Source organism: Astyanax mexicanus, unplaced genomic scaffold (assembly GCF_023375975.1).
Source record: "Astyanax mexicanus isolate ESR-SI-001 unplaced genomic scaffold, AstMex3_surface scaffold_31, whole genome shotgun sequence".
NCBI classification, from domain to species: Eukaryota; Metazoa; Chordata; class Actinopteri; order Characiformes; family Acestrorhamphidae; genus Astyanax; species Astyanax mexicanus.
This window is the reverse complement of record NW_026040041.1, coordinates 3,522,277-3,548,943: the sequence shown is the minus strand read 5'-3', so window position 1 is coordinate 3,548,943 and position 26,667 is coordinate 3,522,277. Positions and strand designations below refer to the sequence as shown.

Sequence of the window (26,667 nt, the reverse complement as noted above, 5' to 3'; positions counted from 1 at the left end):
TTGAGTTTGATTCCAAATCCAGACCTCCATGGGATAATAATTTGGATTTACATTACGCATTCCACTATGTAATTTAAATTTTAAGTGATAAACCAACACAAAGTAGCACATAACTGTGAAGTGGAGCGAAAATGTTTTTCATATTTTTAATCAAAGAAGTGTTGTTTGCAGCCTAAAGGCTGTCAGGTCTGGTGCTCCTGACTCTCCCACATTCAGCGCTGCAGACGATCTCTAGTCTCCCAACTACACTTCCCAGAACACACCACACTCTGACATCACGCACTCACCTGATCACCTGCCACCACCCGGAAGCCCTGAATATTGATTATCCACACTATAAAAACCCCCTTCACTTACACTCTGTGCCGAGTAATTGATTGGTTAGCCCTCATTACAAAGCGTATTCTTGATATTCCTATTTTGATTTCCTGGTTTTGACTCTCTGGACTGTTATTCCTCGATTCTGATTTTTGCCTTCTGCCTATTATTGGAACTCTTTGTATAACTTGGACTGTTAACGCTACTGATTTGGATTACCTCTGGTTTTTGCCTCCCCGTGTATGAACTCTGGACTGTCCCTCACTCTGGTATGTGCTATTCCTCTCTGGTTGTTGTTTGCTCCCGCTGACCTTATTTTTCAGTCTGACTACCCTGTTATTGTTATTATATCTGCTCTGTTTAATAAATATTCCTTTATATTGCATCTGCGCTTGTCTGAGTATATCTGAGCATTACAAAGGCAAATCCCTATGTGTGGTGGAAATTTAACACTGCTCATCACCCTGAACACACCATCTGTGGGGATGCTTTTCTTCATTAGGGACAGATTTAGGAAGCTGGTCAGAGTTGATGGAGGGAAGATGGATAGAGATAAATAAATACAGAACAATTCTGGAAGAAGAAAAGCTGTTGGAGGCTGTAAAAGACTTGAGATCTTCCAGCAAGACGATGACCCTGAACATACAGCCAGAGCTACAGTGGAGCTATAATGGTTTAGATCAGAGAATATTCATGTGTTAGAATGATCCAGTCTTAAATCTTATTGATCTTCTGTGGAGAGACATGAAAACTGCTGTTCACAGACCACATCACAGTCCACATCCAACCTGACTGATCTTCAGCTGATTTATAAAGAAGAATGGAGGAAAATCTCTACAGTCTCTAGATGATCAAAGCTGGTAGAGACAAACCCCTGCAGCTGTAATTGTAGTGAAAGGTGGCTCTACTAAGTGTTGATATAGGGGGATGAATACTTTTGCACATAATACTTTTCAGATTTTTCATGTTAATGTTCATTAATCGTTTTTTGTACTATGGTGGAGACACCAGAAAGCTTTAACCTTGGTTCCATCATATTTACTGCCTTTCTGTATAAGAGTTTATGTTTGTAGAGACTAAGGGAGTTAATGGTGTGAGTGGTGATCAGTGGTGATCAGTTTTTAATATTAACTCTTATATTTCTCTTTAAACAGAATCTGTACAGAAACACTTATACTCACCCATCCACCTCCTCATCCTCCTCCTACATCGAAGAACAAAGATGAGCACAGCCAGCAAAATCAGCAAGATCACAATCACAACTACTCCTGCAATCAGTCCTGATCCAGGGCCGATATTTACTGTAAAGAGAACAGATCTCAACATCAATCACAGAAACACACAGTAACACAGAGTTACTGATTTACTGATCCTGATTCATCTGCTGATGTACTTAAACAAGCCTAACCCAACACATATCTTATAACAATATCTTTTCATAACCTCAGAAAGGTACAAATAATAAATAATCAATGGAAAAAACATATTCACTAATTCACAGACTTATCTTGGGTATTTTAGAAATGATGACCTAATTATAAATAATATAAAATATTATAAAATTTTCCTAAAGGAGTGATTTTTTTTCCAATTCTTCTGAGAAACTACTGCCACAGTAAATTCCATTTTAATTCCATAATAAAATTGGATTCATGGTTACAGTCTGCAATAAGTGTCACCAATCACAGATATAATTACCCCATTTTATTAACACTGGTTTCTTGAGGGAGCTGTGAGTCACGTAACAGTCGTAATCTGCTTTCTCATCTTCCAGTATCTCCAAACTCTTCCTCAGCTGGTAGGTTCCATCATCATTGGGTCTAACTCCAGAAGATGTTATTACATGATCAGGAATTGAAGTGCGGAACCATGTCAGACCCATCTCCACGTCTTTAGGGTAGAATCCCGTGGCCAGGCAGGTCAGAATCAGCTTTTTTGGGTCACGAACAGATTTAGTTGCCAACGCATGAACAACAGGAGGAGCTGAAAAGAGAACACATTCATTCATTACTGTGCTTTCAGATTATTCCACCATTTCTGCAAACAAATTCCCATTCTGGAAAATGTTGGGACGCTGAGTAAAATGTAAAGAAATGTAAATAAAAGCAGAATACAGTGATCTACAAATTTTAAAGACCCACATTTTTTTACAGCAAATATACATATCATCTCACAAAAAAACATAACCCTGTTCCTGAGCGACGCATCTAAAAAAAAGTTCAGACAGTGTCTGAACAATATTACAGCTGCAATTTTCAAAGTCCCTGGTTGTAATGTACAGGCTAATGGTCAGTACCAGATGCTGATGATCTTCTTGCCCTCAGGTGGTACTGCATAAATACAGTTCACCATGCAGTGCCTAAAAACAGGTTAAAGCTGGATCATACGGAAAAGAAGCCATATGTCAATGGCTCAGAGGTTTTAGGACAACATCTGCTCCCATTCAGATAATGCCTCTTTCAGGAAAGGCAAATTTCAGCAAGACAATGCTAAATCCCATACTGTATCTGGGTTTGATGTGTTGTTGCATTGAATTCTAAATGAGAGAAATTTAATGAAGCTGGATAAAATTAAAAAAATAAACTCACAGTGTTTTCTCAGTGATTCTTTTCCGTACTCCATGAATTTGGTGAGCCAGTCCACACACTCTTTCTCCAGGTATCCCTGGGTGTTCTGGTTCACACCATCCCATTTTCTCTTGGTTGGTTCTGCAGCTTGAACCGAAGCGACCCAGACCCTGTCCGAATTATTAAAGGAGAGAAAATCTGATCCATCATAACCGTACTCACTAATCCCTCTCAGAAACTTCACCTCTCCATTAGACTCCTCGACCTCACAGCCGTGTCTCCACTGAAGAACATGAAGATCTGAAATTTAAACAGAAAAAAATCACAATTACAGTACAGAACTTACATACGGTGGATAGAAACAATGAAGATCTGATGAATTACTGACCCTGATCACTGTGGTTCATCCTCTTCATCAGAATATCCAGGTTGACCTTGAACCACTGTTCTTTACTCTTGCGAGACTGGGTTCCTTTTTCCCAGTAATCTTCCTGCATCTTCTCCATCATCCAGCTCTGTTTAGGAATCTTCTTCTGCTCCTTACTGTTGTAGTAGTCGATCTCTCGGTCATCCAGCAGCCCCAGAGCTGTGAACTCGTAGATTCCTGGTAGATCCACGTCTTTGGAGAGGCCGGTGTAAATGTAGTACAGGGAGTGTTTCTCTGAAGCAAACACACAAAGCCCAATAATAAAATTATCTAACCCTCTGTGAAACCCTTATAATCATTTTAAAACTTTGTTACCACTGCTGGATGAGATAACCTGGTTTTAGAGCATAATTATTTATTGTGGTGACGGACAGTTCTGGTGGAAACAGGAGAGTTGAGGTGCACATTGAATTCTGCATGATTTGATCAACAGTGGTTTTATGTTTTTTGGATACAATCCGGGTTAGCACCCGAACATCCCTTTCAGACAGCTTCCTCTTACAGCATCCACAGTTAATCCTGTTGGATGTGGTTGGTCCTTCTTGGTGGTATGCTGACATTACCCTGGATACCGTGGCTCTTGATGCATCACAAAGACTTGCTGTCTTGGTCACAGATGCTCCAGCAAGACGTGCACCAACAATTTGTCCTCTTCTGAACTCTGGTATGTCTCCCATAATGTTGTGTGCATTGCAATATTTAGAGCAGAACTGTGCTCTTACCCTGCTAATTGAACCTTCACACTCTGCTCTTACACCACTAAACACCTTACAGTGAACATGTTCAAATTGGACTGTAAAATTTGGTGACCACTGGATAATCAACATTGCACCTCATGACAAAGAACTGGGAATGTGAGAAACACAATTGTTTCAAGTCAAGTAGTTTTGTTGTCAATACTGCATATGTACAGGACATACAGAGAATTTAAATTACATTACTCTCCTTCCCAAATATAACAGCAAGTACAGAAAATAGATATATAATACAAAAGAATGGGAGACACTATATGTACAATACAACAAGAACACAGTAGACATACATAGACAGAATACAATAGTGCAATAGTGATGGGGGTGATTAACAGTAGTGCAAATATAGTATAATAGCTTATAAAAGGCTGGAAAAGTGAATGAATGCAGTTTATGGGGAGTTAAAGTGAGTAATGCAGTGCAAGTATAGCAGTAGTGCAGGTATGGGATGTGTAGTGCAGGTCCGTTTCAGCCCCAGACTGTCCAGTTTGTAAATGAAGACTTGATGTGATGCATGACTAGTCGTTCGAAGCACTTCATGAGGATGGGGGTGAGTGCAACTGGACGATAGTCGTTGAGACAGGATGGCAATGCCTTCTTTGGGACAGGGATGATGGTGGTGGCTTTGAAGCATGTGGGAACCACCGCCTGACTCAGAGAGGTGTTATAGATATCAGTATAAACCTCTGCGAGTTCCCAGGCACAGTCTCTCAGCACACGGCCAGGAATGTTGTCAGGCCCAGGAGCTTTCCGAGCATTGATCCTGCTGAATGCTCTCCTCACACTGTCTGGGGACAGCGTCAGCACCTGGTCACCAGGAGGAAGGATGGATTTCTGGGCGGGTGTGTTGTTGAGTGGCTCGAACCTTGCGAAGAACCCATTCAGGTCATTCAGCAGAGATGTGTCGCTGTCGCAGGTCTGTGGATGTGGTTTATAGCCTGTGATAGACTGGATACCCTGCCACAGGTTCCGTGTGTCTCTGCTGTCACTGAAGCGTTGGGAAATCTTCTTTGAGTACAGCCTCTTAGCTTTCCTGATCCCGCGGGACAGGTTGGCCCTGGCTGACCTCAGGCCTGCCTGGTCACCTGTTCTGAAGGCTGCATTTCTAGCCTTCAGTAGCTTGTGGACCTCTCCTGTCAGCCATGGTTTCTGATTCGCTCGAACAGTGACGGTCTTGAGGTCGGTTACATCATCAGTGCACTTGGTGATGTAGGCAGAGACAGTTTCTGTGTACTCCTGAATGTCTGTGGAGTTGTTGTGGGTGGCAGCCTCTCTGAACATATTCCAGTCTGTTGTGCTGAAACAGTCCTGAAGTGCCTCTGAGGAACCCTCTGGCCACACTCGTACCTGCTTAAGAACTGGTTTGGTGACTTTAACCAGTGGTCTGTAAGCTGGCATTAGCATAATGGTGAGGTGATCAGAGGCTCCCAGGTGGGGGAGGGGGGAGGCTCGGTAGGCTCCTCTGTGTGTAGTAAAGACCTGGTCCAATGTGTTGTTTCCCCTAGTTGGAAAGTCTATGTCAGGGGTTCTTAACCTGGGGGTCGGGACATAATTCCAGGGGGGGGTCACGTTTTCTCAGCTAAACTTGAGATTTGGGCACTAACCTTTTGTGTTTCTTTACTGAATCAAACCGACTAATTCTCAGGCTTAATTCAGGGAACAGCATGCTTTAAAATCACTCACTTTTTTTATAAAGTATCTTTTCGCTGATTCAAACTGACTCATTCGCCGCTTTACTCGACTCTTTGATCTCCATCTCGATTAAGGTTCACACATGCGCCCAGTGGCTCTGCAAGTCCAGACTGGAATAAAATGGAGCGTTTTTTTAGAAGGTCAAGCTTGCAGAAAAAATATGCAAAAAAAATATTCACAGACATGCAAAGGAGAGGATACACAACTGCAGTGTGGGGTATGTGGCTAAGAATGGTCTCTGCATGATTTCTGGATTTTACTGTACTAAGTTTAATGGCACTGAAAAAAATCCTTCCCTTTGGATCAACATTTCTCTGTGAATCTGGATTTCCTGCACAATCTAAAAAACTAACACAGAGCCCGTCTCTACGGTGGCCGAGAAAGCCCAACGCAGTGCAAATTGAAAAGCGCTGCAAAAGCACAAAACACATCCATCAAAATTACAACACAGGCGCAGCAAATAGAAAAACGCGCTGCAAATAGAAAAACGCGCTGCAACTAGAAAAACGCGCTGCAAATACAAACACAACACAACAGAATTTTCCCGGGGGACCTTAAAAGATGCTGTACCAGCTGTATACAAAGGACAGTAAGTGGCAAACAAGCTTCTGAAAAGTAAGTTATGTTTATTACCTGTGACAGCATCTTTTAAGGTCCCCCGGGAAAATTCCGTTGTGTTGTGACTCAATTCCGTTGTGTTGTGGTTCTATTTGCAGCGTTTTTTTATTTGCAGCGCGTTTTTCTATTTGCAGCGTGTTTTTCTATTTGCTGCGCCTGTGTTGTAATTTTGATGGATGTGTTTTGTGCTTTTGCAGCACTTTTCAATTTGCACTGCGCTGGGCTTTCTCGGCCACCGTACGTCTCAACGTGAAAGTAGTTTGCACCTGTTCCTGAGCCCTACTAAGCCATACATAGAAAATATTTGCGCCTCAATGCAGGCCCAACCATTTTATTTGTGCTGCCAATGATGGGGGAGAATACAAGGGGGTCGCGCACTTAAAAAGGTTAAGAACACACTCTTTGGGTCTGCATGGTTGAAATCTCCAGCCAGAATGAGAAAAAGCATCTGGGTGCGCTGTCTGCTGTTCACTGATGTACTGGTACAGTTCATTCAGTGCTTCGGTCCTCACGCTGTTGTTGGAGGTCGGAGGGATGTAAACAGCAGCGATCAGCACGGCGGAGAAATCTCTCGGTAAACTCTTAACCCAAATTAGTTGACTTTACCAGAAATTTGTGTGGAAACCCATTGCCTTAACTTATGTTTTTGCACAAAAAGTAACTAAAGAAGTTAAATTCACATAGACTCTTAACTGGATGCAGTAGACAAAACAAGCTTACCTTAGTAGTCTTTCCTCAAAATCATTAATTCACATAAATTATCTATTTTCTTAAGTTTGAATGGTAGAAAATAAAAAAAAAAACTATTCATTTTTTCTTAAAATGTAATTCTGAAAGATTACTTTTATAGGCTACAGAAAAAACAACTACACTAAGTTCCAATGTATTTTACTGGCAAAATGTTGCAAGGTAACAGTTTTTGTGTTGCTGAACCACTAACAATTCTTTCAGCAAAGTAACACATAAAAACAGCTTGCTGTTCCACTGCATCTTCACACGAACCTGTACAAAACAGAGCACAAGGAAAGTTTAAGCTCAAGAGCTGCAGCTCTGTTCTTTAACTTCCACTGCAATACCTTATCAGTCACTGCTAATTAATAAATATTTCGATATCTGTATTAACTACTGCAACACACCGATTCAATGAGAGGCAAAGCTAACTCAACAAGGGGTGCGGTGGGTACGAGACGCGGTCTGGGAGAATAGAGTGGGGTTGTAAACTAGCCAAACACTGTGACAGTGCTAGCTAGCTACTATAGCTAACTGTAGATAACTAGCTGTGGGTGTTGTAAACCGAACAAACCCTGTGACAGAGCTAGTGAAGAGTAACTGTTTATTATACCTTGGGTGTATTGACAAATATCTTTCAGTTATGATTACTTAACTTAGTATCTATAATTACATAATCATTGTGTGAAACCTTGTATTTTATATACATTTATACAGAAGACTAATCAATACTCACATTTTACTTTATATACATTTATATAGAAGATTAACCAATAACCACAATATATATTCTTTACACATATAGTAAAACATTGCTTTATCAGGCATGTGACTAAACGTAACGCTTGTGAGATATCATAGAAAATAGAACATCAGTTCAGTAGGGAAATAGAGTAATACACAGTGAAAATGGGGGACAGAGGTGAACAGGGGGAAAAGGCTTTTGTATGGGTAGATATATATATATATAAGAAGATATATAAGGATATAAAAAAACACACTATACTAGGTAGGGATCTATCTGTAAACGGAGCGGTGCAGTAGATGTTACTAATGGTCATAAATAATTAAATAATTAACAGAGTAAAGTGCAATGACATCGATTACGAAAGTAACTGATGTGAAATAGAAATATAATATAATATAAATATGCATACGTTATAAGATAGTTCTAAAAAGAGAATGTGAAAATGTGAATACCCAATCATGAGTACAGTGTACTTTACTGTAAGCGAGGTTGGGGAAGTGTTAATATTAATAATTAAGTTGTTGAATAATGTCAGAGAGGTGTGTGACTGGATAGATAATTAGAGAATTTAGAGAATTTAATAAAGGGATTATGGGGTTGGTTAGCAAAAAAAAAGAAAAGAAAAGGGGGAGTCAGAATTTAGGAAAATAATTAGCTTAATTTTGGGTATTGGACTATATCTTGGGGGCCCTAACCTAACAGGGACATATGTCTAACTCTATATTCTATACGCAAATCTAATAATGGAAATAATGAATGTGTGTGGCGGTGTCGGAATCGTTTCCTATTGCAGAAATACTAAGCAATTTGGATTGGCCATTTTTACAATGCTTTGTAAAAACTCAGCAGTACATTTTTCCCCATATAGTTTCACTATTAATTACATTATATTATAATAATATTATACAGAAGCCCAAAATATACTATGCCATGCAGTACTGCTGTGTCAGATGTCCTCAGAGCAGGACAAATAAACATGGTTTATTATTTGATTTTTAAATAATCAGTTCAATAAATAGAAAAATGCTACATAGTGAATAGTGAATGAGTTAATAAGTGAGCCATTCCAAACACAGCTTTTTCTATCAGGTGATTTAGTCAATTATCTGACTATTCGTTTCTTATTCAGACTGATCTCAGTTCAGTCCTGGCTGAATGAGACTTATATAAGACGGATGTAATATCTAATTTCTCTATGTTCTCATGTATCTCAGTCTATGCCGACATTTTGATCCTCTTAAGAGGGATAGTTGATTTCAGGAACCAATGAGGAAAGACCTTATTTATTTGAAAATGAAACTCAGTATTGGATGTAATACAAGCTTTAGTGAATTGGGTCTTTCTCATTTTAAATAAGGGGACATCAAATGTATTTAAAAATGCAGCTCTCTGTTTTGCTTTACGGTATTAAAATTAGACTAGAAAGAGATCTGGAAAACAGCATAAATTTAGTTTTCATGCTTATACAATGCCACCTATAAAACAAATGCATAATTTTCTGGCTGTAGCATGAACTAAATCAGCTAAGCAATATAAAATTGTTTCATTTGCATAATGGTAAAGTTTGCAATCTGAGAAGCAGAGCCAGCACTATAATTTATGTATATATTAAATAAAACTGGACCAAAATTTAACCTTGTGGTACACCTTTAAGGTACAGATGCCAAATCTGAATAATTATTCATTGACATGCACTCTTTTGGGTCTATTCCAGAGCAGTGGCATCAAAGCAAATAATTTAAGCTAAATTAAGTGGAAGAGAAGTGGTGATAATGATGGTAATAAATAAAATATGTATACAATAATAACAAATAATAAACCATGGGTACTTGGTGCCTTGCACGGGCTTTCACGGTGAACATCAGAGTGTGAGTTTAGGACAGTCTGACATACCTGGGTTTGCGCTCCCTAGCTGTACCCTGCAGGAACACTACAGCACTGAATGTTGATAAAACAGTGCTGCTACGCTGTGTGTGGTTCAGTGGGCTAGGCTGGTTAGCCAAAGACGGGTAAGATCCCAACGTACTACAACGAGACAACCTAAGGCAGGCACAGTCTCGATCTGACCACCACATGCATTTTAACAGAAAACGGAGACAACATCGTGGAAGGGAAGCGCAGCCCAGGGCGAGAGTGGGTGGATGAATGAAGTGATGGGGTGTGGGTCAGTGGAGGCCTGGGCAGGGTAGACCAGCCCAATGGACAGTCAGAGGGTGAAGCAATTTTGTGTTAAATTTTCTGAAGCAGAAGTACTGTTTCAAAAAAAGGGGGAGATGTAAATAGATAATCATTATTGCCACCATTATTTGCCAGACTATTGTTTTATCTTTTTAAACCTATTATTAACTTTTTGATTTTTTTTCTCACCACTATTACAATTTTTTTTTTTTTGACCAATCATTATTTTATAGATATAGAGCATTTTTACACTTTTAGCTTGTTTATCTTTTTAAAGTTTGGTTTTAAAACAACCACTATGCAGATGAGCAATTACTTTCAGCAATATTGTAAAAGTCTTAGCTTTCAAGACACACTCAATCCTAAAAATAAGAAATAAGAAACTTAGAAATCACAAAATTAAACTTTCACAATTCAACATGTGAGCCACTTTTTGAGCAGGGAAAACAATGTGTGAGGCTTGATAAATTGTTTAAGGAAATAGATGTATTGTTGATAATTGTGAAGAGCAATCTGCTTGGCATTGCATATGCATAAATACATATTGAACATATTGAAAAGTAAATGTAAAGCATTGTTCGGATTTATTTGCTATAATAACAAGAACAAAGCAAAGCATAAAATAGTTTATTGATATTGCTAATATTATTGTTTGTAATGGAACGATTGATACAGAGGAAAATAATCACTTTCCACTTATCCCAATTCTTAGAGCACTAAATAAAATCAACTAAATCTAGAAATCAAGTCTTTATAAAAAGTCAGAAATATAATTATTTAATAAATAGCACACTGCAGAAAACAAAGTGGCAGGTAAATGATGTAGCCACAAACAGTGATTCTAAAGTCCAAGCAAAAGTAACCCAAGAAAGCCCAGTACATCAATATGGAACCATTCCTGAGACAGAAGCCACATTATGTGTAGTTTGTTTGAGTTTAAAACTTTGGGCCCTGATATTCTATCAATCAGTGTGGAGATGAATGGGAGAATAGAGCAGCTGATCATTAAAACTTTGCATGGAGCAATAATAAAAAACATGATTAGATGTATTTCCAAGTGTTTGTTTCTTATCTATTATCTATATAGTGCCTCCATGTCTATGTTACCTTCTGGCTCTCTGCCTTTAGTTAGGCTGTTTTATTCAGTTCTGCCGGAGTCATTTGCCACACTCTGATAATGTTTTAATATTCTCAGTTTTGCATAAATCCAGTCAAAACTAATTCCATCTCTCTGCCTTCCTCCGAGTTACTGACTGCCCACCTGTCTGACCCGATACCGATGTTGGACCCTCAGGCTCTCGCGTCTCCTGTCCGGCCAGACTGATGGAAGTTTCTGAAGTCAGCTCTTCTCCACCACCACCACCACAGATCAGCTGCTCATCGACCATCTTACTCTCCACTACAGACTACATCCAAGCCATTAGTGGCGCTATTACACTCCTGAGTACATAAAACCTATATAGATGTATAAAAGACTTTTTAAATTTCTATTTAAAAGCCGTTTGACCAGTGGTAGGATGGTCCCCCCTTTAATGTGAGTCTTGGTCCTCCCAAGGTTTCTTCCTCCTCCTGCAGCTCTGAGGGAGTTTTTCACTGGGGGTTCTGTATTCTGTATTTTCTATGTTTAATGTTTTGCCTGATTCTTTGTCCTGTAATCATGTTTCTGTAAAGCTGCTTTGTGCCAACACCTGTTGTAAAAAGCGCTATACAAATAAATTTGATTTGATTTGATTTGATTATATAGTGTTACCAATACAATATGAGAAGCTTTCAGTGGTAGGTTTAACCGCAGGTGCGGTTAAAGCAGCAGCTTTGGGCTGTGAAGCAGTAAAATATGGTCTGTACAATGATGCTGCAGAGTTGAGGTGTGTGTTCTTTGGCTTTGGTAGTGTTTGAGTTTGTGAGTGTGTGCATGCATGAGACATAGTGTGTGTCTGGTGGTAAACTTGGTCGTGCAAATTGGAAGTGTTTGTAAGATCTAATTTGGATAGAAGAGATTAATTAGAGCGTCAGGGAAGCAGTTACACTAAATGGGAAAGGGATGTGAACAAAAGGAGGCTAAAAGCCAGTAATTAATGGTGATGATAATTAAATGTTGCAATTTAAAATGGAAAATTCCTAAAAGTTAGGGATTTAAAGAAATGACTAAATGTTACGGATTGAACGCACTTTTGACAGTAAAACTCATGAGTGAATATAACTGAAAGACAACTGAAGAAGGTAAGAAAACAAAAATTGGGCTGAAATCTGTGCACAGACAAAATTTAAATATGAAATAATTAACTTCCGAGGGGAAATTAGAGCTCCAGTTAAGTGTAATAAATGTATTTTAACCATGTATTTTAACTTGCAGGAAGGAGACACGGAGGACCCCTAAAAGACTTCCAAAATGAATAGTGAACCTTAAACATGATTATAATGAATATAAAAGTCTTGTTTCAGATCTGTTTACACAGGGGGAGAAGGAGAACGTGGTGCAAAGGTGAACCAGTCCGGACACAGAGTGAGGGTTCCTCGGCCATTGCGCACGAAAGGGGAACGAGCCTGGCTGGATTGAGCCTTTCCAGGTGACTGAGAGAACAACGTACGCAGATCACCTGAGGGTTCGACAGCTGTGCAGCAACAGAGATCGCTCACAGAGCCAGAAGGAGGGGTGAGAGCAGCAGCTGAATCGTCTGACTCAGACGAAGGCCCGCAGCAGGAAGGAGGGGCAGCAGAACCCCCGCAGCACGGGCCTGGCCTGGCCACAGCAGAGAAAAGAGTTTCTCAGAGCGCAGCAGCAGCAGCACACAGCCTGGCTGTGACCAAGTAGAGGAATTGAGGGAGTAACTCATTCAGCAACGTTTCGATTGCGTCACAGTACACTACATACAGAGACCCTTAAACACATCTCATTAAAGAACACACATAGTCTTATCACACACCGACTCATACTTTTCATTCACTGATATTGCAGACATCAAGAGCCAGAATAAAGCTCTTCGTGCGTGGGGCTGAGGTAGTCTACCTTCAGAACACTGAAACAAGAAGAAAGAAGAAGAGAACAACACGCATTGTAACTTTAACATTTACACATATAAGGTTATAAACTGTGATTTGCTAAATTAGGGGGGGAACACATTATTTTTCCTTACAGGTTGTCCTGGACATTGTTTTCCTTACAGGTTGCCTTGGAAAAAATTAAATTGTAAAAAAAAAAAAAAAACACTCTGTAATCTTAACACTTACACATATAGGGCTATAGATAACAAGTTTACTAAATAGTGGGAAACTTAGAGGGAAAACACACTTATGGTTTAATAATGGCTTGGTACGGAAAAAGGGAGTGGGACAGGTCAAAGTACGGACACCATAATGAACCAGCACTCCCTCCAGTTATTCCAATATGGCTCCAGGTAATAATAACCATTACTCTAATGTGTATAATGATAATAAAGACTGTAAACCACCATGTATTTTACCTATACTGGAGTGTGAGGCAGAGCAAGAGGAACTGCTGTAAACCAACCAGTCTTGGGGATGACTTTAAGGCAATGATGTCACTTCCTCCTTTGATAGGGTTCGAATTATTGGCCGCCTGGGGCAGAGGGGCTGTGGGAGAATTTTTCCTGTCAAAATTGGTTGGAAGGCTGCCGGAACAGGTTTTAGCTCCCACCGTTAGTAAAATGTTCACTCCCATGTTGATCAAGTGTTGAACATATGTAAATATACATATTTGGAGGAATTACGATGTGTTGACGTATCTGGTTGATACGTCAAAAGCGGGAATTAAAGAGTAACTGTTTATTATACGTTGGGTTTATTGACAAATATCTTTCAGTTATGATTACTCATCTTAGTGATATAATCATTGTGTGAAACCTTGTATTTTATATGCATAACCAATACTCACATTGTATTTGATCATCTTTATTACTCACAGTGTATTTTACACGCATTTATATAAAAGATTAACCAATAATCACAATATATCCCTTACACATATAGTAAAACATTGTTTGATCAGGCATGTGACTAACACAGACTTTATTGTAACAAATTAACCCACATGATACATAAGGCGTTTACTAACACATAGGGTCTATTGTATGGCGGTCTAACCACGCGCTACTAACACATTAACATATAACATATGAGAACTATTGTGAAACTTATATAGCTCATGTTTGAAGCATTTTGTTTATCTGCATGTCTCTGACTAACGGCCATCAATCATCAGCTAGTGCACTCTGTATGAACTGAATTGATACAAAGGAGACTTCAGGATGAACAGTGTGGCCTTTCTCTCTCTGTGCGTGCAAAGTCCTTCACCTACCAAAGAGGGAGGAGGACGCGCGCACATAGGGAGGGCGGCACTGTCTAATTACTGAAACAATATCACACTGTCTGACTGGACCCAGTCAATTCTTAAAACAATACCACACTGTCCGACTGGATACAGTCAAGGTGCTCTGATCAGACCTGTGAACTCTAACACGTGAGAATGTGCCTACTAACATGAGATGATTTTAGCAACGCCTCAGCAACAGGCTTTACGTCATTTTGGGTATAAACATGGAGTCAGATTAGAGGGGGTCAGAACTTATACTGGGACGGCTGTTAGACGGTCTTTCATGTGTGGGTTCTCCTGAATATTCAGTACTTTGTAATAAATACTTGGTTTGCTTTCAACTTCACTCCACCTGTCTGACTCTCTCTATCAAACGAACACGCAGGGGAGTTGTACCCCGGACGAGAGGTGGGGGTAGCCCACCTTTCATTTTCTTTTCTACAACAGTAGCAAACCTACGTACCTAAGTATTAAGTACCTTTTTTGAAATATCATTTATTTAGATTCCATGTACTTAATAAATATTTTGACCGTCAAATATGAGTTATAACCCTATCTGTGTTGCCTCTTCAGTTAGCTAAGCTAGCTAACTTAGCAGCATATCAAGGTGATATTATCTGAGGCTAAATTATCTCAGAATGTAGCATTAAACACATTTCATGTTAATGTAGCTATAACAGTCACTAACAGACAACCAAAAAGTATGGTTTTACTTGAAATTAAAATTGTTAACTAGTGTACAAGTCCAGAACAGAAGTCCTGTTTCGGTAACGTTATTTAGGTTAGCTAAGCTAATAAATTGCTAGGATAGAAACCAGCTAGTTTGCTAGCGTTAGCTTAAATGCTTTTACAAACATACATACTGTAAAAGCATTTAGGCTTGCTAGTTAACCAATTTGGTAGTTAGCTTGCAAATTGTTCTTTATTAGCTAACCTAAATGCTTCCACAGAACTTTTGTTTAGATGTTGTACATTAGCTAGCTAGTCAGCTAGGTTAACTTAGTGGTTGTGTGTCTCTACAAGTCACTGTGTAATGTTTGTTTTAGCTAGCTTTTTAGTTAAATAAAATGGTGCTGTGTCTGTCAGTTAATACAAAAAAATCTTTATTCAGTAATAAAGATCAGTAATATGTTCCTGCACACTCTGCTACTTTGTTAAAAATGTAAGTACTTTATTAACTTAGCTAGCACAGTTTTATATAAACACACTCACTACTACCAAATAAGCTTTAGTCAACATTTCTCTAATTTGTAAAATCACACTAGAAGTTGTTTGTGTGTGCAGTAAGTTATATAAGTATACTAGAGACAAAAGTGTTTTACTTAAAAAATGTAAAATCAAATTACATACAGTTATCTATAACTAGACACAACAGGAGAATTTAACAGCATTAAGTAAAATAGTGGAGCTTTTCAGAGCAATTAACTTATTCATGTTTTATATTATATTTATATATATCCTAAATTTCCTTCGGGATAAATAAAGTATCTATCTATCTATCTATCTATCTATCTATCTATCTATCTATCTATCTATCTATCTATCTATCTATCTATCTATCTATCTATCTATTGGCAGAAAATGAAATAGGAAAATCATAGATGCCTTTTATTATTGTCAGTAAATTAATATATGTTTTAATGTTGCTGTCCCTACTTTCGCTTCTGCTGGTGCCCAATTTTCCAAGTACTTATTTTAAGAATGTGATGCTGAATTTAAAATGGTCAACATTATGGGCAAAAAAAAAATGGTCACAATGGGCAAACATAACAACATTATATTTGCAAATATGACTGCAATAAACATATTTAACATTAAACTATTACTGTACTTTGATTCTATTAGTTGATAGTTGTATCTATAGAAACAAGCGTACAATTAAATATGTGTAGAGAAGGTATAACTTGCTTTTAGAGCCTACTCAGGAAATATAAATAAGTAAAACTATACTGTGTGTAATGCTCTCAGGCTAATGATAGGTGTTGCATTGGACGCTAATGCCAACATGTTCTCCAAACGGGAGTAAGATATAAATTTACTGAGGAGGAGACATCAATGAATTATTAAATTATCTTTATTTTAATTGTCTTATATTATTTTAATATCTATAATCAACACATTTTCCGTATAATTAATGTAGATGTATTTATTTATTTAAGTAGTACAGTATGGTGGACCAAAAATGACATATGTATAAATAAATAAATGCATACATGAATGTAGAAATAAATAAATACACGCATGAATAATTGTATAGTTAAATAAATAAAATAATACATACATTTCTTATTTATTTTTTATATATTTTTTAATTATTCATTTATATGTGCATTTATTTATTTTTTAATTTATTTATTTTAACATTTGTTTATTCATTCATTTATTTCAACATTTATTTATTGATTTATTTCAACATTTATTTATTGATTTATTTCAACATTTATTTATTGATTTATTTCCACATTTATTTATTGATTTATTTCCACATTTATTAATTTATTTATTTCTGTATTTCTGCATTTGTATGATAGTTAGGTAGGTGGTCCTATCCTCGCTCTAAAGCAGGATTAGTTTTTGAGCTGCAAAAGTGTTGGCTCTACTGCTCCTGTCTTGGTCTGCAGCGGCAACATTTTGAAGCTGTTGACCCTCATTCATACTCAGCAGTTGTTACTGCAGTAGGGGTTATAGCCGCGATGTTGCTGTGCCGTCCCTTTGTTTCCTTCTCACTGATACCGGAAGTACAGGACGCACAGCAGCACAGCGGGGTGTGCGCCGGTACACCAGTGTGTACTGGTGTATACACCACTGTCCTGTTATGTACTGGTGTGTAAAACACTGTTCTGTAGGGTGTACTGGTGTATACACCACTCTACTGGTGTGTAAAACACTTCTTTACTGGAACCCCCATGTCTGTTTTCTTGTGAATTACGGTATAAAGACAGCCGCTGTACTTCTGTGTCCCGCAACCAATCCTGCTTTAATTGCTCTAATTACCATAGACATGCAGAAATGTGGAAATAAATAAATGAAGAAATGTGAAAATAAATGAATAAATAAACGAATAAATAAATAAATAAATGCACATTAATATATAAATAAATGTATAAATAAATAAGAAATGTATTTATTAATTTGTTTATTTACCTATGCAAATATTTATGCGTGTATTTATTTATTTATTCATTCATTCATTTATATGTTCATTTATTTATATATTTATTTATTTCAACATGTATTTATTTATTCATTTATTTATGTCTATATTTATGTATTTCTACATTAATATGTGCATTTATTAATTTATACATATGTCATTTTTGGTCCTCCATAGTACAGATCAAACACACACAAAAACCTATACAGTATGTGTGTATGTACATTACTGTGAAAATGTTTTAGGCCGATGCAAATTTCTTAAAACCAATTATCTCAATATTAAGAGAGTTTTACGTAGCAAAGGTACCATGCATTAAAACAGATGCAAATAAAAATAAATACGGTAAAAAGTAACAAGAAGTCCACAGGTGCCAAACCTTTAACCTTAAACCTATTAAACCAATGTTATTCATAGTACAGAGTAGGGCTGTGAATCTTTGGGAATCCCACAATTCGATTCAGATTTGCAAATTGTGTTCTGTTTCTGTTTTCTTTTTTTTTCCTTTTTTTTAATATGTAAAATTTATGAATTAAACATAAATTTAATATAAGTCTTTGTTTTATGTCTTTCTTTGAGCTTTTTTTTCTCATTAACACTAATTGAGTAAACAAAATACTTTATTTAAACCAATGGTAAGTTCCTTATTAGTGTTTCCTATGATAATATATAATATATATAATATAATATAATAATATAATAATCATATTGATGTACTGATGTACGCAGTGGTTATTTACGTAAATTTTATGTACAAATAGCTTGTAGCTTGTAGTAGTAGGAATAACATTGTAGGTTCCTGAATCTCCTAGTTCTTAGAAAACAAATTCACCAACAGTAAAAGACAAAGTACCTTCAGTTACAAGCAGTTTGCTTACTCTATTCAGCCCAATGTTGGGCACTGGACCGAGTCCGGTGACCGAATCTCAGCCAGCTTCAAGGAGTCAGAAACCGGAAAAGGCCCAGACCTGGTCCTACGTTCAAAAAGACACTGGACCGAGTCCGGTGACCGAATCTCAGCCAGCTTCCAGAACAGTCAGAAACTGAATAAGGCCCAGACCTGGCCCCACATTCAAAAAGACACTGGGCTGAGTCCGGTGACCGACTCCCAGCCAGCTTTGAGGAGTCAGAAACCGAATAAGGCCCAGTCCTGGTCCTACGTTCAAAAATACACTGGGCCGAGTCCGGTGGCTGGTTCTGGGCCAGCTTTGAGGACAGTCAGAAACCAGCTAAGGCCCAATTCTGGGCCAGCACTCGGTTCAGGAGCGATTTATACTATAGACCAAACTCTGTTTCAGATTCTACTAAAATCACCACAGAACACCATTAATAATAATATAATACTCCTATTAATACACATTATTACCTATAATGAACCAAAACTATTAAAATCCTATAAAAAATAATATATAATCTACAGGCCTTCCGTGTTCGGGGCTAAAGTGAAACTCATCAAACAAAACCCTGATAAAATATCTATAAACTCACCTCCAAACGAAGCCGGGAGAAAACCAATCATCAGAAATAAAACTAATCCTTCTACAGGAGTCATCATCTCCTCCTCGCGCTGATATCATTACATTAAATTACACTGTTCTTCACCGAGACTCAGAGCAGGAGAGGAAGTCGGGTGGAGCTGTTTACTTCTGCTGTGTGGTTTGCGTAACGATCCTTTCCAACAGCGGAATCATTTGAGTGAACGTACTGAATCGAATCACTTCCTTAGCTCATTCGTTCCTCTCTCAGTTCAGTAGTTGAGCTCAGCAGCGAAGTTTTGAATAGTTGAATATATGTGTTATGAGATTTAGAGTTGAAAAAATATATTTAAAAAATAAGACTAATCTTTTGTTGGAAAAAAGAGAAAGAAAATCCATCAGTCACCTCAGCCGCAGTATGATAGCCGGAACGGTAACCAGCCAGGCTAGACTAAACTAAGCTAATGCTAAACTAAAGCATGCTACACTAACCTAACCACAGTCCAGCCGGCTAGCTAACTAACACTGTTGTGTCATAACATAATATAATAATATAATAATCATATTGATGTACTGATGTACGACGTGGTTATTTACATAAATTTTATGTACAAATAGCTTGTAGCTTGTAGTAGTAGGAATAACATTGTAGGTTCCTGAATCTCCTAGTTCTTAGAAAACAAATTCACCAACAGTAAAAGACAAAGTACCTTCAGTTACAAGCAGTTTGCTTACTCTATTCAGCCCAATGTTGGGCACTGGACCGAGTCCGGTGACCGAATCTCAGCCAGCTTTGAGGAGTCAGAAACCAGAAAAGGCCCAGACCTGGTCCTACGTTCAAAAAGACACTGGACCGAGTCCGGTGACCGAATCTCAGCCAGCTTTGAGGAGTCAGAAACCGAGTAAGGCCCAGTCCTGGTCCTACGTTCAAAAAGACACTGGGCCGAGTCCGGTGACCGAATCTCAGCCAGCTTTGAGGAGTCAGAAACCGAATAAGGCCCAGTCCTGGTCCTACGTTCAAAAAGACACTGGACCGAGTCCGGTGACCGAATATCAGCCAGCTTCAAGGAGTCAGAAACCGGAAAAGGCCCAGACCTGGTCCTACGTTCAAAAAGACACTGGACCGAGTCCGGTGACCGAATCTCAGCCAGCTTCCAGAACAGTCAGAAACTGAATAAGGCCCAGACCTGGCCCCACATTCAAAAAGACACTGGGCTGAGTCCGGTGACCGAATCTCAGCCAGCTTTGAGGAGTCAGAAACCGAGTAAGGCCCAGTCCTGGTCCTACGTTCAAAAAGACAGTGGGGGGAGTCCGGTGACCGAATCTCAGCCAGCTTCCAGAACAGTCAGAAACTGAATAAGGCCCAGACCTGGCCCCACATTCAAAAAGACACTGGGCTGAGTCCGGTGACCGACTCCCAGCCAGCTTTGAGGAGTCAGAAACCGAATAAGGCCCAGTCCTGGTCCTACGTTCAAAAATACACTGGGCCGAGTCCGGTGGCTGGTTCTGGGCCAGCTTTGAGGACAGTCAGAAACCAGCTAAGGCCCAATTCTGGGCCAGCACTCGGTTCAGGAGCGATTTATACTATAGACCAAACTCTGTTTCAGATTCTACTAAAATCACCACAGAACACCATTAATAATAATATAATACTCCTATTAATACACATTATTACCTATAATGAACCAAAACTATTAAAATCCTATAAAAAATAATATATAATCTACAGGCCTTCCGTGTTCGGGGCTAAAGTGAAACTCATCAAACAAAACCCTGATAAAATATCTATAAACTCACCTCCAAACGAAGCCGGGAGAAAACCAATCATCAGAAATAAAACTAATCCTTCTACAGGAGTCATCATCTCCTCCTCGCGCTGATATCATTACATTAAATTACACTGTTCTTCACCGAGACTCAGAGCAGGAGAGGAAGTCGGGTGGAGCTACTTCTGCTGTGTGGTTTGCGTAACGATTCGTTCCAATGAAGCAATCATTTGAGTGAACGTACTGAATCGAATCACTTCCTTAGCTCATTCGTTCCTCTCTCAGTTCAGTAGTTGAGCTCAGCAGCGAAGTTTTGAATAGTTGAATATATGTGTTATGAGATTTAGAGTTGAAAAAATATATTTAAAAAATAAGACTAATCTTTTGTTGGAAAAAAGAGAAAGAAAATCCATCAGTCACCTCAGCCGCAGTATGATAGCCGGAACGGTAACCAGCCAGGCTAGACTAAACTAAGCTAATGCTAAACTAAAGCATGCTACACTAACCTAACCACAGTCCAGCCGGCTAGCTAACTAACACTGTTGTGTCATAACATAATATAATAATATAATAATCATATTGATGTACTGATGTACGACGTGGTTATTTACATAAATTTTATGTACAAATAGCTTGTAGCTTGTAGTAGTAGGAATAACATTGTAGGTTCCTGAATCTCCTAGTTCTTAGAAAACAAATTCACCAACAGTAAAAGACAAAGTACCTTCAGTTACAAGCAGTTTGCTTACTCTATTCAGCCCAATGTTGGGCACTGGACCGAGTCCGGTGACCGAATCTCAGCCAGCTTTGAGGAGTCAGAAACCAGAAAAGGCCCAGACCTGGTCCTACGTTCAAAAAGACACTGGACCGAGTCCGGTGACCGAATCTCAGCCAGCTTTGAGGAGTCAGAAACCGAGTAAGGCCCAGTCCTGGTCCTACGTTCAAAAAGACACTGGGCCGAGTCCGGTGACCGAATCTCAGCCAGCTTTGAGGAGTCAGAAACCGAATAAGGCCCAGTCCTGGTCCTACGTTCAAAAAGACACTGGACCGAGTCCGGTGACCGAATATCAGCCAGCTTCAAGGAGTCAGAAACCGGAAAAGGCCCAGACCTGGTCCTACGTTCAAAAAGACACTGGACCGAGTCCGGTGACCGAATCTCAGCCAGCTTCCAGAACAGTCAGAAACTGAATAAGGCCCAGACCTGGCCCCACATTCAAAAAGACACTGGGCTGAGTCCGGTGACCGAATCTCAGCCAGCTTTGAGGAGTCAGAAACCGAGTAAGGCCCAGTCCTGGTCCTACGTTCAAAAAGACAGTGGGGGGAGTCCGGTGACCGAATCTCAGCCAGCTTCCAGAACAGTCAGAAACTGAATAAGGCCCAGACCTGGCCCCACATTCAAAAAGACACTGGGCTGAGTCCGGTGACCGACTCCCAGCCAGCTTTGAGGAGTCAGAAACCGAATAAGGCCCAGTCCTGGTCCTACGTTCAAAAATACACTGGGCCGAGTCCGGTGGCTGGTTCTGGGCCAGCTTTGAGGACAGTCAGAAACCAGCTAAGGCCCAATTCTGGGCCAGCACTCGGTTCAGGAGCGATTTATACTATAGACCAAACTCTGTTTCAGATTCTACTAAAATCACCACAGAACACCATTAATAATAATATAATACTCCTATTAATACACATTATTACCTATAATGAACCAAAACTATTAAAATCCTATAAAAAATAATATATAATCTACAGGCCTTCCGTGTTCGGGGCTAAAGTGAAACTCATCAAACAAAACCCTGATAAAATATCTATAAACTCACCTCCAAACGAAGCCGGGAGAAAACCAATCATCAGAAATAAAACTAATCCTTCTACAGGAGTCATCATCTCCTCCTCGCGCTGATATCATTACATTAAATTACACTGTTCTTCACCGAGACTCAGAGCAGGAGAGGAAGTCGGGTGGAGCTACTTCTGCTGTGTGGTTTGCGTAACGATTCGTTCCAATGAAGCAATCATTTGAGTGAACGTACTGAATCGAATCACTTCCTTAGCTCATTCGTTCCTCTCTCAGTTCAGTAGTTGAGCTCAGCAGCGAAGTTTTGAATAGTTGAATATATGTGTTATGAGATTTAGAGTTGAAAAAATATATTTAAAAAATAAGACTAATCTTTTGTTGGAAAAAAGAGAAAGAAAATCCATCAGTCACCTCAGCCGCAGTATGATAGCCGGAACGGTAACCAGCCAGGCTAGACTAAACTAAGCTAATGCTAAACTAAAGCATGCTACACTAACCTAACCACAGTCCAGCCGGCTAGCTAACTAACACTGTTGTGTCATAACATAATATAATAATATAATAATCATATTGATGTACTGATGTACGACGTGGTTATTTACATAAATTTTATGTACAAATAGCTTGTAGCTTGTAGTAGTAGGAATAACATTGTAGGTTCCTGAATCTCCTAGTTCTTAGAAAACAAATTCACCAACAGTAAAAGACAAAGTACCTTCAGTTACAAGCAGTTTGCTTACTCTATTCAGCCCAATGTTGGGCACTGGACCGAGTCCGGTGACCGAATCTCAGCCAGCTTTGAGGAGTCAGAAACCAGAAAAGGCCCAGACCTGGTCCTACGTTCAAAAAGACACTGGACCGAGTCCGGTGACCGAATCTCAGCCAGCTTCAAGGAGTCAGAAACCAGAAAAGGCCCAGACCTGGTCCTACGTTCAAAAAGACACTGGACCGAGTCCGGTGACCGAATCTCAGCCAGCTTTGAGGAGTCAGAAACCGAGTAAGGCCCAGACCTGGTCCTACGTTCAAAAAGACACTGGGCCGAGTCCGGTGACCGAATCTCAGCCAGCTTTGAGGAGTCAGAAACCGAGTAAGGCCCAGTCCTGGTCCTACGTTCAAAAAGACACTGGACCAAGTCCGGTGACCGAATCTCAGCCAGCTTTGAGGAGTCAGAAACCGAATAAGGCCCAGTCCTGGTCCTACGTTCAAAAAGACACTGGACCGAGTCCGGTGACCGAATATCAGCCAGCTTCAAGGAGTCAGAAACCGGAAAAGGCCCAGACCTGGTCCTACGTTCAAAAAGACACTGGACCGAGTCCGGTGACCGAATCTCAGCCAGCTTCCAGAACAGTCAGAAACTGAATAAGGCCCAGACCTGGCCCCACATTCAAAAAGACACTGGGCTGAGTCCGGTGACCGACTCCCAGCCAGCTTTGAGGAGTCAGAAACCGAATAAGGCCCAGTCCTGGTCCTACGTTCAAAAAGACACTGGGCCGAGTCCGGTGGCCGGTTCTGGGCCAGCTTTGAGGACCGTCAGAAACCAGCTAAGGCCCAATTCTGGGCCAGCACTCGGTGGCTATCTGGGTTCTGTTTCAGGAGCGATTTATACTATAGACCAAACTCTGTTTCAGATTCTACTAAAATCACCACAGAACACCATTAATAATAATATAATACTCCTATTAATACACATTATTACCTATAATGAACCAAAACTATTAAAATCCTATAAAAAATAATATATAATCTACAGGCCTTCCGTGTTCGGGGCTAAAGTGAAACTCATCAAACAAAACCCTGATAAAATATCTATAAACTCACCTCCAAACGAAGCCGGGAGAAAACCAATCATCAGAAATAAAACTAATCCTTCTACAGGAGTCATCATCTCCTCCTCGCGCTGATAAAATTAAATTAAATTACACTGTTCTTCACCGAGACTCAGAGCAGGAGAGGAAGTCGGGTGGAGCTGTTTACTTCTGCTGTGTGGTTTGCGTAACGATCCTTTCCAACAGCGGAATCATTTGAGTGAACGTACTGAATCGAATCACTTCCTTAGCTCATTCGTTCCTCTCTCAGTTCAGTAGTTGAGCTCAGCAGCGAAGTTTTGAATAGTTGAATATATGTGTTATGAGATTTAGAGTTGAAAAAATATATTTAAAAAATAAGACTAATCTTTTGTTGGAAAAAAGAGAAAGAAAATCCATCAGTCACCTCAGCCGCAGTATGATAGCCGGAACGGTAACCAGCCAGGCTAGACTAAACTAAGCTAATGCTAAACTAAAGCATGCTACGCTAACCTAACCACAGTCCAGCCGGCTAGCTAACTAACACTGTTGTGTCTTTACTCCAACATAGTAAACAAGTAAATAGATCCACTTTATATACTACACTCCTCCCCTTTTAGATTAATGCTACATAACTAAAGTAACATATAACATTGCCAATGCATTTTAACACAGTCTGACATAACTTTTTTTTTTTTTTTTCAGTCCATAAGTCCCACAAGTAAACTCACAAATCCAATCTTTTAGGTGGTGTCTTTCAGGGTTACGTCTCGGAACTTGTGGAGTGCTCTCTGTAGGGGGCACGTCCTCTGTAACTGTGGGTGTTACTGTACTGTGGTCGGAGTTGGGTTCAGGATCAGGTGGATGTGCTGGTTGCTCCGGTGTCTGTGGTCGAGCATTCAACAGCTGATCCACATGACGTCTCCACGTATACTTGCCAGTGTCCACTTCGTACATCAGAGGTCCGCTCCTGGTGACTATCTTTCCAGGCGTCCACTTGTCCCCTCGGTAATCACATGCCAGTACCTGCTGTCCCACATCGAAGCTTCTTGCTGTTCCACTTGAAAGACTGCTGAACTGTTTGTTCTGCACTTCTCCCCTCAGGTTTGGTTTCAGAAGGTCAATGTGAGATCTCAGCTGTCTGTTCATGAACAGCATTGCAGGTGTCCGATTAGTTGTTGCCTGGACAGAATTTCGATACACCAGAAGGAAATTGTCAATTTTGTGTTAAAGAGAGATGTCTTCTTTTGTTAGTGCTTTTATGGACTTTTTGAATGTTTGCACGAACCGTTCTGCTAACCCATTTGTTGCTGGATGGTGAGGTGCTGACTTGATACCATTCCTTTTCATGAAATCTTGAAACTCCTCAGAAGTATACTGTGGGCCATTGTCACTCACAATTTGCTCAGGCACGCCATTCCTGGTGAAGATGGTTCTCAGGACAGAAATAGTCTTTTCAGATGTTGTTGATTTCATTTGGACAACTTCTGGCCACTTTGAGTGAGCGTCCACAGCTATGAGAAACATAGAGTTCATGAAAGGGCCAGCAAAATCAACATGCACTCTCTGCCAGGGTGCAGACGGCCATTCCCACGGATGTAGGGGAGCCTGTGGTGGTGCGTTTTGAATGCTCTGGCATCCTGGACAGGTTTTGGTGATGTCCTCGATTTGTTTATCTATCCCTGGCCACCATACCTAGCTGCGGGCCAGGCTTTTCATCTTCACTGTACCTACGTGACCCTCATGTAGACTGTCCAACACTCTGGTGCAAAGCTTGGAGGGCACTACCACACGTGATCAACACATAACTACACCTCCCCCCCCGAAACTTCACCTCCATCCACCAAACTCCACCTCCACCCCTAAACTTCACCTCCACTCCCCTATACTTCACCTCCATCCCCCAAAACTCCACATCCATCTGCAAAACTTCACTTCCATCCCCCGAAACTCCACCTCCACCCCTAAACTCCACCTCCACCCCACCCTAAACTTCACCTCCATCCCCCTAAACTTCACCTCCATCCCCTCAAACTTTACCTTCACCCCCCCAAACTCCATCTTCGTCCCCCCATAAAATTCACCTCCACCCCAAACACTGAATCTGAACTAATAACTTCATATTCAGAATTACAATAAAGCCTGGTGAAGCCTCTTGCTGTATACCTGAACTCACCTGACTCACTAAAGACACACCTGCCCAAAGCCTGAAACAACATCTCATCTGTGTTTTTCTTTTTTAACAGTATGATACATAACCATCAGAACTATATATATCAAAACTATATTATAATGCTACCTCCTGTTAATCAGTTTCTTAAAGACATTTAGTGAAAAAAG

The 26,667-nt window shown here is 39.8% G+C and overlaps 1 protein-coding gene across 1 annotated transcript; it reads right to left on the bottom strand.

The window, feature by feature from the left end:
- Positions 1-1,993: 1,993 nt before the first annotated feature.
- On the bottom strand, positions 1,994-26,388 carry LOC103041738 (zinc-alpha-2-glycoprotein-like). Its single transcript, XM_049472723.1, has 5 exons — positions 26,314-26,388; positions 25,095-25,509; positions 3,274-3,600; positions 2,907-3,185; positions 1,994-2,301 (listed from the first exon to the last, which is right to left on the bottom strand). The coding sequence occupies exons 1-5, from the start codon at positions 26,386-26,388 to the stop codon at positions 1,994-1,996; spliced, it is 1,404 nt and encodes a 467-aa protein (XP_049328680.1).
- Between the last annotated feature and the right edge of the window lie 279 nt (positions 26,389-26,667).